Source organism: Catharus ustulatus, chromosome 1 (assembly GCF_009819885.2).
Source record: "Catharus ustulatus isolate bCatUst1 chromosome 1, bCatUst1.pri.v2, whole genome shotgun sequence".
In the NCBI taxonomy this organism is placed as follows: domain Eukaryota; kingdom Metazoa; phylum Chordata; class Aves; order Passeriformes; family Turdidae; genus Catharus; species Catharus ustulatus.
In genome coordinates this window covers 52,820,702-52,833,315 of record NC_046221.1, presented here as the reverse complement: position 1 = coordinate 52,833,315, position 12,614 = coordinate 52,820,702, and the positions used below count along the sequence as shown (strand labels likewise).

General features: G+C 42.3%; 1 protein-coding gene across 1 annotated transcript in view; it reads left to right on the top strand.

The window, feature by feature from the left end:
• CNTNAP2 (contactin associated protein 2) overlaps positions 1 to 12,614 on the top strand; it is a 1,181,910-nt gene that overhangs the window by 1,157,973 nt on the left and 11,323 nt on the right. The window contains 1 exon segment of the mRNA XM_033052691.1: positions 5,580 to 5,810. Within this exon segment, the coding sequence (XP_032908582.1) occupies positions 5,580 to 5,810 (231 nt within the window).

Here is a 12,614-nt window from a genome sequence, read left to right as displayed (position 1 = left end):
GTGGGACCAAACATATCATCTATCTTTTCTGCTATATCATTCTGTCGTTTTTTTCTTGCCTAAGTGATGCTACAAGAATGTATAAAAAATAGATGGTAGAACTAAATGGAGCCAGACTTCTCCAGCAGTGAAGTAACTTCTTGTGCTATTAGAAACTCTGTGACCCTTTGAGCTACTCTATAAATCTTTTAATGGTAAGTATGGAAAGTAGGAAAGGGAGCGAAAGTAGATAAAATGTGTATTTGGCAATGTGTCTACTTCTACAAGTAGCTCATCAGATGCATGCTGACTAGGTCAGTTTGGGTAATAATCTGAATCAAATTGTTTATTGGTTTCTCTTATTATAGTGCTTAGGCAGGAACCACTACTTTGCACCTAAAGGTAGTGTAGTAAGGGCAAAAAGGCTTAAAAAGCAGATAACCTAATTACACTGACTAGTATTACTGTGTGCTACTTAAGTATTTGTCACTTATGCACTGGTCTGGCCACAAGTTTTTCCTGAATATAATTTATTTTTGCTTATTTTCTTTTAGATTCATAAAATAATCTATTTCAGCATGTTGGGTACTCATTAATGATGCCTTGTGTCACAGATGAGATAAGTTTAGATGGTTAGAGATGACTGCTAATAATGTCAAGGTTGTGGGTTGATGGGCCATTCACTTAAGATTTGTACTTGGTGGTCCTTATGCATCTCTTCCAACTCAGGATATTCTGTGATTCTGTGAAATATGCTTGAAAATAGATGTTCTTTACATATTTTCACCTAGTGGATAAAGAGCTTCTTTAGTAGTGGCACATAATTTTCAAGACAGAAATAGTATTATTTTCATCATTATGTGGCATATTCCTGCCACAACCATGAGAAACAAGTGCTGAAATCAAAATGAGTAACTAAGGATTAAATTCCTGTATCTTTTTACTGTTAAAGAAATAGGAAAACACAAGTAATTGATGTTAAAGATATCTTCAGTGAATGGGGCAACATCTGTGAGGTTCTTGGCATACTGTGCACCAGTTGTATAGATTTTTTAAATGTTTAAAAATCAGTTGCGTCGTTATTGTGTGAATGCTTAGTGTTAAGGATTTGTACACTGCAATGCATCTGTGCTAGAATGGGTTTGCCAGACTGGTCTTCTGTAATTGTGGCTTTCTCAAGTCAGAAGGTTGTGTGGTCAAGACAGAAAATAGTTCAAACTAGCTGAAGTAAAAAAAAGGCCTATAAGTGACTTTTTTGCAGTCTTTCATTACAGAAATACCTGAGGGTAAGTTGCCTGAGATTGTTGCATGAGATCTGAAAGCAATAGTATAAATGTTGCCATTGGGTAATGATAATCTGTATGCTGTAATATTTATATGGCTTTGCACCAGTTTATGCTCTGAAAATTGGAATAATGCTCAGTAGTTGCATTGTACATTTCCTTTTTTAAAATAATGTCCTTGTAATCATCTTTTGATTTTCTCTCCTCCTTGTTACAAGGAGAAAATTGAATTTTAGTCAAGCGAACATAGACACATTTCATTTTGCAATCATTGCACTCCCCCAGTATTGGTTTATTAGGCTCAAATGTCCAGGGAAACAAAGTATAATGGCCTAATATTAGAGGGTATCTGTGCTGAGCCCCAAGGGACATGCAAGGGCAGGACCATGTTCACAGTCATGGAAGCTGATCTATGTTGTTTTAGCGGATGAGATGTAAGCTGGCAGGAAATTTGCATTTTCACAACCATCACTTGTGGAATGTTTTAAACAAAAAATGTGGGTCTTTAGAAAGGTGCCTTGTTAGGTTGGGGGTTTTTGTTAGTTTTTGTTTTTGTTTTTGTTTTTTTGTTGGGTTTTTTTGTTGTTGCTTTTTGGGTTTTTTTGGGGTTTTTTTGTCTGGTTTTTTTGGTTCTGTTTTTTTGGGAGTTTTTTTGGGTTTTTTTAATTCTTCCAGTGTCTGGTATCCATTGCTTATTTAACGAGTTAGAGAAGCATGGCACTGAAGTTGCTAAATTAGCACAGTCATATTCATGGATCTTTGTTCTTGTCAGTCAGGATTGTGAGTGGGAAGCTATTAGCTTCTGCATGAAGTTCCACAGAATAGCTAAAATGTGAATGAAATCCCTAAACTGTTAGCAACAGTGGTTATAGTGTTTGAAGAGTCTTGTAATTGTTTCTTAGATTATAAAGATTGCTAAAAATGTATCTCTTCAGTGAATATGCCATTAATATTTTTTTGAAGTAAGGGAGAGTGACTATTGAGGTCCGAAAGGACCCTTGTCTGAGTGATGTAGTCTAGGGGTAGCATTCAAATGCATGAACTGGCTTTTGTACAGCTTTTCTACTAACATGTGTGAGGTTTTTTACTTACTAGCAAAATTTTTGAAGATGATATGGTTAATGCTATTTTTTTTCAAAAAACTATTTTTTGAGGGGAAGCTGGATGTGACTAATACAATTATTGTAAGCATTTAAGCTAGTCCTTATCTGAGCCCTAAGAATGTATCCACTTTTTCAGAGATGACGGTCACTGCTCTCTGCTAGCTCGTTAAACATGGCTGTAGCACTAATACAGGCTGGATAAGCATTAGTAAAGACATTATAAAGTGAGAAAGATAAGGGAAAATGCAGGGACTAGAAAATACATTCCTGTGTAGTGGATTGTATAATGATCTAATGCAAGTAATTTTTAGATTATCTATCTTTGTTGTGTGCCCTTATGCTAGGTATGAGGGGGACTTAAATGTTGCATGTTTATCATTCTAACATGATTGCAAAGACAGAAAAGGTATCTTAGTTCCATGTGAAAACCATGAAGTTGTTTTAGTCATGCTCTAGATTTGACCCGATTCCAGCAGTTTTCTCACACTACATGCTTAAAGTGTAAACCCCCAAAATAAAATGGTTTGTCTGGTTTGTAGCCTTGAAACCCCATGTGCGTATCCCTGATGCCAAGCCCTCAGTATGCTTAGGAATATAGCACTGACATATGTATCATCCTTGATTTAGGGACACTAAACAGCCCAGACCTCATATACAGTAATTTCACAATTATAAGCCACACCATTTTGACTAAAATTTTGCTCCCACCCTAGAAATGCGGCTTACACTCAAGAGCGGCTAATATGTGAAAAATTTTCTGGAATTTCCAACCCCGGAAGTGCAGCCAAGGTGCCAAGCCAAGCACCTGCCAGTAAAACCCAGGATTATGTGATTGTTACAAATTGGTTACTCTGATGCACGGCATGTGCAGGCGGGCTCCGTGCCTGCAGTGTGGGGAGGGGAGGGAGGCGGGGGCTCCCTCCTTCAGGCAGTGCAGCCTGGGGGAGAGGCAGGGGGCTCCATGCTGCCATCCCCGCGGCTCAGCGTGGAGGCGGGGGCTCCCGCTCCCGCCTGCCGCCACAGGAGCAGACAGGCTCCATCCCTGCCTGCCGCTGCCGCCCTGGGTGCCAGCGGGGTCCGTCCCTGCCTACCGCCACCGCTGCAGGAGAAGGGGGGCTCCTTCCCCTCCTGCCGCCGGTGGGCTCCGTCCCCACCTGCCACCGCGGGGCAGCACCGGGCCGGGGCGAGTGAGCCCACCGGCAGCAGCAGCCGAGCCGAGCATCCCCGCCGAGCGGCAGCGCCAATTTTGGCCACCTGGTCCCGTCGGCAGCCCTGAGTGGGCCAAACCCTCACGGCCCGAGCCGAGCCAGTAAACCCCGCAATCCCGCAATTCTGTTACTAATTGGCAACTTTGTTGCAAGCGGGTCCTCACTGCGAATGACAGAGCGGCTTATAATCAGGTGCGGCTTATGTATGGATATAGAACAAAATGTTGCCGACACCCAGAGATGCGGCTTATAGTCCGTGCAGCTTGTAATCATGAAATTACTGTAATTGTTCCTGATTTGGTTAGAACTGAACACAGACATTCTGAAAGGCTAGTACTGCATTTTTCTAAAAATTTTAGTTTGTTTTTTTTCTTTTTTTTTGTAGCAAAATTCAAACCCAGATGTACTTTGGTTCCCAGTTTAACTAGTTTGGGAACTCCTAAAATGATCACACTCCCACTGATGCCTGGAAAGGGTGACCTGGAACAGAGACTAGGCAGAGCAAAAGAAATAAAATAGGTATTTATCAAAAGGATACCTCCTCTTCACACCTCTCAGAAGCTTTCCCACCTCTGTTTTCCTTCCTTTCTTTTTTATGACATAATCTTGTAATTTATAGGCTTTTTTTTCCTACAAAAAACAATTTTTCCAATGCTTATTGTTCCTATCTGAAAAGGTTGCTTTTGAATAACATGGTGCTTTGAGTAACATGGTGCTGCTCCCTCTTTTCTGTCCCTCTGTCTCTCTACTTCTTTGCTTAGCTCGGTATGATTTTTTCCACAGACTTCATGGGCCAGGCATTAATGTAATGACCCAGGGAAAGGCAGCTAGAAGTGTCCTAGTGCCTCTGGAGCAATAGTCCCTGATACAGCACAAACATGATGCTTCCGTGTGTCCTTTTCATTCACTCTGTGCTACCACAGAAGAAAGGAAGCCAAATTCCCCACTTTCATGTAAATATTATATTAGATACTGCAGTGAGGCTTTGAAATGTTAATACCCCTGTGATACAGACAGCTGACAGAGAGGGACAGTTGTGATTTGGCTATGACTCAGGCTGTTCCAACAGGTCCTGGCAGAATTCAAACAGCTGGGAGCAGATGCTGGTTTCCTGAGTAGTAAGGGCATTTTGCATTATTTTGGGATCATCTCAGATGGTGTTTCAGAAGGGAGAAAGCTACCTGGGGGGCAACTTTGAGAGATGACAGCTGTTTTAGAGAGTGGTAGCAGAGCCCTGTGCTCGGTTCATGGATGCCATCTGCCAGCTTATCTGTCAGCCCACAGCAGCAAAGTGATTGGCAGCAGGCTCTCAGCTCCCTCAGCCTTTAGTAGGGCTGGATGAGATCCTGCCACCTCTCAGCACTGCATGGAATAAAGGACAGAGACTGGAGATGGATGGTTTTCCACCTCAGGCCATAGAGACACATGGCCTGCTGGTGAAGGGAAGCTTGGCTCCCTGGTGAAGGAATGCTTGGCTCCCAGGAGGACCCTTCATCTTTGATGAAGGCAGACAGTCTCCTCATGAGGAGACAGGAGAGGGACAGGAGTGACCACAAGTGGTCCCAGCCTCCTTAAGAGAACTGAGAGGGCAATAGGCCAGAGCTAAGGAAGGGGGATCTCTTGCAGCAGCAGCTTCAGCTTGGAGAAGAGACTCTGGCCAAGACTGTTCTTCGGCCTTCTGCCTTCTCTTCCAATATTCTTCTCTGAAAAGTTACTTTTTCCTGGCCTTTTGTTCTTTGATGACTCCTTCCACTGACTCCTTCATGCCAACCTTTCATTTTAATGATAGCATAGCAGTGAAACTGAGTCATGTTAAAGCCTGAAGGTTTCCAGCTTTAATCTGTAATGAAATGTAAAGAAACCTGTCGGGGTCTGACACAGTCTCAGTCTCTTTCAGAGAGGGATTTGGAAACTGAGCTCTGGCAATCAATGTGTTCTGACCAACTGTGCTTTCCAAAGCAATGAATTGTTTTAATTAATTTTTGTCCCTCTTCAATTTCCCATAGAAATTGGGAAGATTGACCAAGATATATATAAATACAACACTCCAGGATTCACTGGCTGCCTATCCAGAGTCCAGTTCAACCAGATTGCGCCACTCAAAGCAGCTCTGAGACCTACCAACACCTCCTCTCACGTCCACATCCAAGGAGAGCTGGTGGAATCCAACTGCGGAGCATCTCCACTCACCATCCCACCAATGTCGGCCGCCACCGACCCCTGGCACTTAGACTCAGGTAAGGTGTCATTCATGTCACATTAACACAGTGAAGTAGTTCAGAGAAGAAACCTGTCTGTCTTCCTCTGTAAAGAAAAGCAAAAATGAGAGTTAAGTGATTGATAGGTGATTGTAGGGTTATAATCATGGTGGGAAATGCAAAACTGAAATGACAGAGATTAACCACCACTTTTAAATGCAGATACAGAGGGGGGGGGGGGTGGTTCTGCTTTTTTTTCTGCTTTTTTTTTGTTTCTTTTTTAATATTCTGCTTTATTTTTCTTTTCTGTAAGTCTTAGGCTATTTAAATATTGAGTTTTGACCTAACTGATGTGATAACACTTTCTCTGTAGTCAGCAAAAACCTTCAACTACATATAAATAAGGTACAGTACTGTTTCTTATGCTGTATTCCTAATAAGTGAGTATATTGTAGTCAGCATCATGCAAAGAAAAAGTAAATCTAATTTTAGACATAAATGCATTTATGTAAAGTGCTGATTTGTTTTCTGAAGTGTCTACTTTCCATAGGCCATGTTTAATAGAAAATCCCATTAGTCATGCTGGCATTCATCTTGTGCCGAAAATGCTGGAAGCCAAAACAATTTGCAGATTCCAGCAATCTCACCCTGCTTTGTGACTGACAGTCCCTGAAAATATACATTGAGGCTAACTTTAGAGGTTTTTTCCTATCTTTTGCTTCTTGAGTATCAGATTACCTTTAGATTTATAGGCTCAGGTGTATGTTGATGCCTCCTTTGTATTTTGTCCTCATTCTGATTTCAGTTGCAGAGTGTAAATTAAAACCTATCATGACAAATTTGTTGTTAGAAGTGGCATAAAATTAAAATGCTAGAGGAAAAAGTTGGTCCAAAATGATTTTGATAATGATTAGTCTTTGAGTTTGGGGATGCATCCATATGCCAGTTTTTATATGAGAGGAGGCATGTACAGTAATTTCACAGTTACAAGCTGCACCGTTTTGACTAAAATTTTTTTCCCACACCGGAAATGCAGCTTACACTCAGGGGCGGCTAATATGTGAATAATTTTCTGACGTTTACAACCCCGAGGTGCTGAGTCGAGCAACCTGCCAGTAAAACCCAGGACTGCGTGGTTGCTACACATTGGTTACTCTGTTGTGCCACGGGTGGAGCCGGCTCCCTGCAGGCAGCGTGGGGGGTGGGGAAGGCGGGGTACTCCTTCAGGCAGCCCAGCCCGGGGGAGGCAGGGGGCTTCCTCCTGCTGGCCCCGCGGCTCGGGGGGAGGCAGGGGGCTCCCGTCCCCTCCTGCCGCTGCTGCCGTGGGTGCCAGCGGGTTCCTTCACCTCCTACCGCCGACACCATGGGAGCTGGGGGGCTCCATCCCCTCCTGCCGCCACTGCCATGGGTGCCAGCCGGCTCCTTCCCCACCTCCCACCACCGCCGTGGGTGCCGGCGGGCTCCGTCCCTGCCTGCCACTGCAGCGCAGCACCGGGCTGGGCAGAGCGAGCCCAGCAGCGGCCAGCCCCAAGCGGCCCTACTGAGCAGCAGCGCCAAGCTGGGCCACCTGGCCCAGCCCCGAGCCCTCACGGCCCGAGCCGAGCCAGTAAACCCCGCCATGCCACGATTCTGTTACTATTTGGCAACTTTGTTGCACGCGGTTCCTCCGTGCGAAACACAGAGCAGCTTATAATTGAGTGCAGCTTGGGTATGGACAAAGAACGAAATATTTGCCAACATCCAGCCATGCGGCTTATAGTCAGTGCGGCTTGTAATCATGAAATTACTGTACTGGCTTGGCCCTGCTCGGGGTGGCCGCCAGGGAGCAGCCCCAGCCCCGCTTGCCGCTGTCGCCGGGAGGCAGGGGAGTGGTGTGCCCGCCGGAAGAAGGGAGAAGGGTATGCCCAGCTGCTACCGCCTGGAGGAGGGAGACAGGTGTGCCCAGCTGCTGCCGCTGGGAAGAGGGAGAGGGGCGTGCCCAGCCGGTGCCGCCGCCGCGCCGCCCAGGGCCAGACGGGCTGCAGTTTGGCTCGGGGCTGCTGCTGGCTCGGACTTCTGGGTTGGGAAATTTCCAAAATTTGTTCATATATTGGCCGCTCCTGAATGTAAGCCACACTTCTGATTTGGGAGCAAAATTTTAGTCAAAATGATGTGGCTTATAATCATGAAATTACTGTATATATGCCTTTCTCAGAAGTACATGTCAAGGTTGTACCTTTGAGGTTTGTATTTTTGTGGGTAGTTGGTTGGTTGGTTCATTTGGTTTGTTGTTTTTGTTTAGGGCTTTTTTCCTTGCAGTGTCAAGGAACTCCTTGCAGCATTTCCTTTCATCTCCTCTTCAGCAGAGAAGTAGGGCAGCTGTTTCTAAGGAGAGACAGAGCTCCTTGTAGAGCTGAGGGTCCCAAACATTTATAAAAGCAGTATCATTCTTTAAAACCTGTCGTTCGCTCCATGCTGCCATGCCATTGTAAAATTACAGTATGTCTCTTCCCCATTTACAACATGCAGTTTTCTCCCTGAATTCTTTTCATCATAAATTAGTAGTCCCTTTCTTCTCTGAAATGATTAGACTTGCTTCTACCAGAAGGTTATGATCTGTATTCCTCTTTCTATACAAACACATTTTCTTAAGGATTTCTCAGTGGCTCATGTCTTCAAAAAGTGTGCCATAAACTTTTTGAGGATGTGCTGCTGCTGTGAATTATGTGCATCTAATGGGCTTTGGTTGGTAATTTTTGTTGGTTGCTTTTCTTTCCACTTCATTTCAGTGCAAGCTAGCAAAAGACTATGGTAGTATTTACTCAGGATATTTGCACTGTTCCTAAGAGCTCCTGCAGTCTGAAGAAAAAGGTCCTGTTTGTCCTTGGCACATGCTATTATACTTGACCAAGTGTGTTGGCTCAATCTCATCTTGTAAACTTTGTTGACCTGACAGATTACAATTTACACTTTTTCTTCTGGATAAATTGTAGTACTTGGACACAGAGACAACATCAAGGATGTCAGGAAGCATGCAACATGCTAGTAGGTAGGCTCAAGCTGTCTGTTAACTTCTGCCAGTAAATAATAAATTTCATTGCCATAGTCAGAGTTAACTGTTTCAAGTAATGGGCAGACAGAGCTCAAGACACCCACCTTCATTTTTGTTAATTATTAGTTTTAGTAAGACTGGGAGCTAGGAACCCCTAGGAACCCTCCTCTTGTCCTTGCCAGTGATCCACAGCAGGAGAGGGAAGAGATCATATCCTTCAAAGATTTCTGGTGAGGGACTGCTGTACACCAAAGAAAGCAGCAATGTGAGTTATAGTAGAAATAAAGTTCACAGCAAAGGAGTGATGTTTCACTGTTTCAGGAGTAAAATGATGTTCAGGCGTTGGTGAGCAATGTCTAACTTCTACTGTAGGTGATATTTCCATGGTGCAAAGAAGAGGTACCTCAGCAATTCATTTACCCATATCAGTAAAAACAACTGCGTCTTTGTGAAAGTATCAGTGGTGGTCTGACACAGATAGTTCAGTCACAGGAAGATAACCTTGAGGCATCAGTCATACATAGCCTGTCAGTCATCAAAGTGATCTTCATCTAAATTACAATGCTTGGATTTAGTGTCACTTTGCATCAGTAAATTGGCAGTTTTCATTGAGGATTTTTTATGTTTCCCAAACCCTACTTAAGACTTTCTAACACAAATCACGTTGAGAGAGAAAATGGAGGAATCAGAGGTACGTCATTCTCTCCAGAACTGGAATTGTCTCACTTCTCTCACTGTGAATTTACTCCTTTACTAAACTGGCTGAAGGGACAAAGACAAAAAGCGGCTTTGAAATTCACAGAAGCACATGGAGTGATGTTAAAGCAAAAGCCACACTTTGCCACAAAGAAGTGGTTGCAAATAACATGGCTTTGAAAACAGCAATTGCTATATGCATTTCAAACGTGTTTTTATCTGTAATTTTTAGTGTTTTGTTACTTATTTAATTTCAAATAGTTCTTGACAAAACATGAGAGATGAGGATGGATGTTTCATAGTGAAAATAGATAAAGTCAGGAAAAATTTTGTGGGAAGTATCATATGGTTTAAGTTTCATTCAGTGACATACTCTGAACTCATCCTGATTAATATTTGGAGTTAAGCGTAGGTTTTTAGCTTTGTTTCTCAAATATTGTGGAATTGAACTTTGAGAGTTGAAAAATGTTGTAGGGGTGATCAAAGATAAGTATCTAAATAGAACAGATACACCAGATGACAAAAGTAATGATCCTTTCACCTCTTGATGACAATGCTGGATCAGACTTTCCAGATAATTGCTGGAAGTTAATCAGGTTTCTGCCTGATGGGTGACCTACATGAGATGTTTTCTTAAACTCTTCGGTGTAGTTACTGAATTAACATCTCCTGCTAGCTGCAAAACAGAGAGGGCTAAAGGGAAAATCATAATGACATGCATCAGTCATTTGGCAGCTGACCTTTAAAAACTAACACAGGGATTTACCAGTAGAAGAACCTGTTGATTTTCTGCCCAGACAAATGAGCTATACAACTTGCCGATTCACTGTCTTGCATTTTCTTTTAGCCTTGAGTACACGTATTTCACATTTACAGTATTAGGTCTTTTTAAATTCCTTTGTTATTGTAGAAGTCCCACTTCCCTCCCTCCGCTGGCTGGCATTTTGCCATGCTCATGGGACATTATCTTAAACCATGGCCTTGTTCAGCTTGTGAGTATTCCCACAATGCATAGTCTTTTCCTGTTGCTATAGCGATCCTTTCTTGGTGATGATGAAGCACAGGAATTCAACAAGTCAGTCTTTTCTGGAACGTGACTTTCTGGTAATTTAAAAGAAAAAGGTCAATAATGACATCCAAGCAGATCATCCATATAGTTCACTTCCTGTGTTTTCCTCCCATCAGTATTATCTCAGTTCATGTCGGATAATCCAATTTGCCTTGGTTACAACAATAAGAGTGTAGAAAAGAGGCTACAAAGAGCCTGATAAATGAACATAGTATTTAAAAATTACATGTTCTACCTTTACATATCGTCCAAACCATTGAATTACCTGTGTGACATACAATTCAAAACAAAAGTTTTAATTTCTATAGCTTTTAACTGTATTGGTGTGCATTTTCATATCTATTACTGCTGCATAGGTTAAAAAAAACTAATCACAAGGGGTTTTTAATATCTCTCAGTTCAAATGAGCTAAGATATAGGTGAATGATAACTGATGCCTTGCTCATTGTAGAGATGCAAACAAAAGCCCAAACATGATTATTTTTAGTGTAAAAAAATTCAACACTTAAAATGCCTGGTAATTAAAATTAGAAGTTGTATATTACTGTAGTGACATTGTTCAGTATGTGGGTGCTTTTACCTAAGGTTCTGCTGATTACTAATGAAATTTCACCTCCCAAGTTTTCTTATGTAAAAAAAAAGATAAAGGAAACCTGTTACATGGATATACCTCTCTGTTTTAGGTAAAATGTGCTCCAGCTTGCCAAACCACCCAATCTTTAATTTAGTAAAAGCAAGAGATCCAGAAAGGCATACACAATAGCTGGCAAACTGTGCTTAATAGCTCTAAGCTGTCATAGCATTGTCTAGCTGCAAGATGCATTTACTCTGAGTATGAACAGAATAGCATCTAGAGTATTTAACATGGGATTTAGTTGAATCTATATTCACTTCAAAATATTACAAATTAAATGGAGTGGGATTAAATGCTACATCTGCAACATTCTTCGAGAGGCGTCACTTTTTCTGACTATGTATGTTTAAATCCTAAATGCTCTTTATTTTTCGGTAATAGTTGAAAGGTCTTGCCTTTTACAAATCAACAGCTTACTTTGAAACCTATATTGAGCATGTCTGGAAAAATCATGTACCATTATCACCAAGATTAAAACAGCTGCCTGCAGGATTCACTCTCTTTTTGTTGCAAAGTCATTCCTCTTCCATTAACAAGTGATGGCAGGAGAGGTGAGCAACAGCACTGAGCACTAGCCAAACATCTAAGCTCACTAATTTGGTCAGCTAATTTCTTTGTCAGGTGGAAGAGAGCAGTCAATTTTTGCACTATGAGAAAGTGTCACTGATGTTACTGAAGGTCACCTTCCAGATTCAGAAGCCATCGGTTGTGTCGCATCTCACTCCCTGACCACTGGTACCACATTTCAGAGCGCAGAGCAGCAGCACCTGAGAAGAAACTGGGTCAGATGTGTGCTGTTATAGATGTGGCTAGGAAGATGGGAAATAGCTTTTGCCCTTGTCAAGGGCTTGTTGCAAATGACGCAGTGGGGAAGGAAGAATCAAAGGCACTATTTGCCGAATGGGTGACTGTGCGGCCTCAAAGTGGTCTTAAGTCACAAACACACAAACAAAACACTCTTCTCCTTGCCACAGACATTGAAAGTCTCCTGTACACATCAGTGAATCCAAGAGCATGGACATTAAAGTCAGTGGTGCAATATGACATAGTGCTCATTCTCTTTTTTAGGGGATGGCAGGAGAGCAGGGTCACTTCCCTAGGCTTCCTGCAAGGGCATGCAAGTCCAGGCAGGAGGCAGAGAGGATCTGCACCCACATTTGTTCATGATGCCAGACTTACACATCTAAATTTGATATCCTAGTGTTAACAAAATTAGAAATAGATGTGAAGGCATTACTAGAATAAAATGACAGTCCTCCTATTTTCAAGCATAGCAAATCTGTACTGCAATCAGAGAATGATGCCAGATTCTCTCTTCAGGGTTACTGATTACTCGAGGTGGTTGGTTTGTTTTGTTTTTTTTTTTAATTAACATAGCATGTAAATATTGAGAGGCTGTTTGTCTGCCAGTAA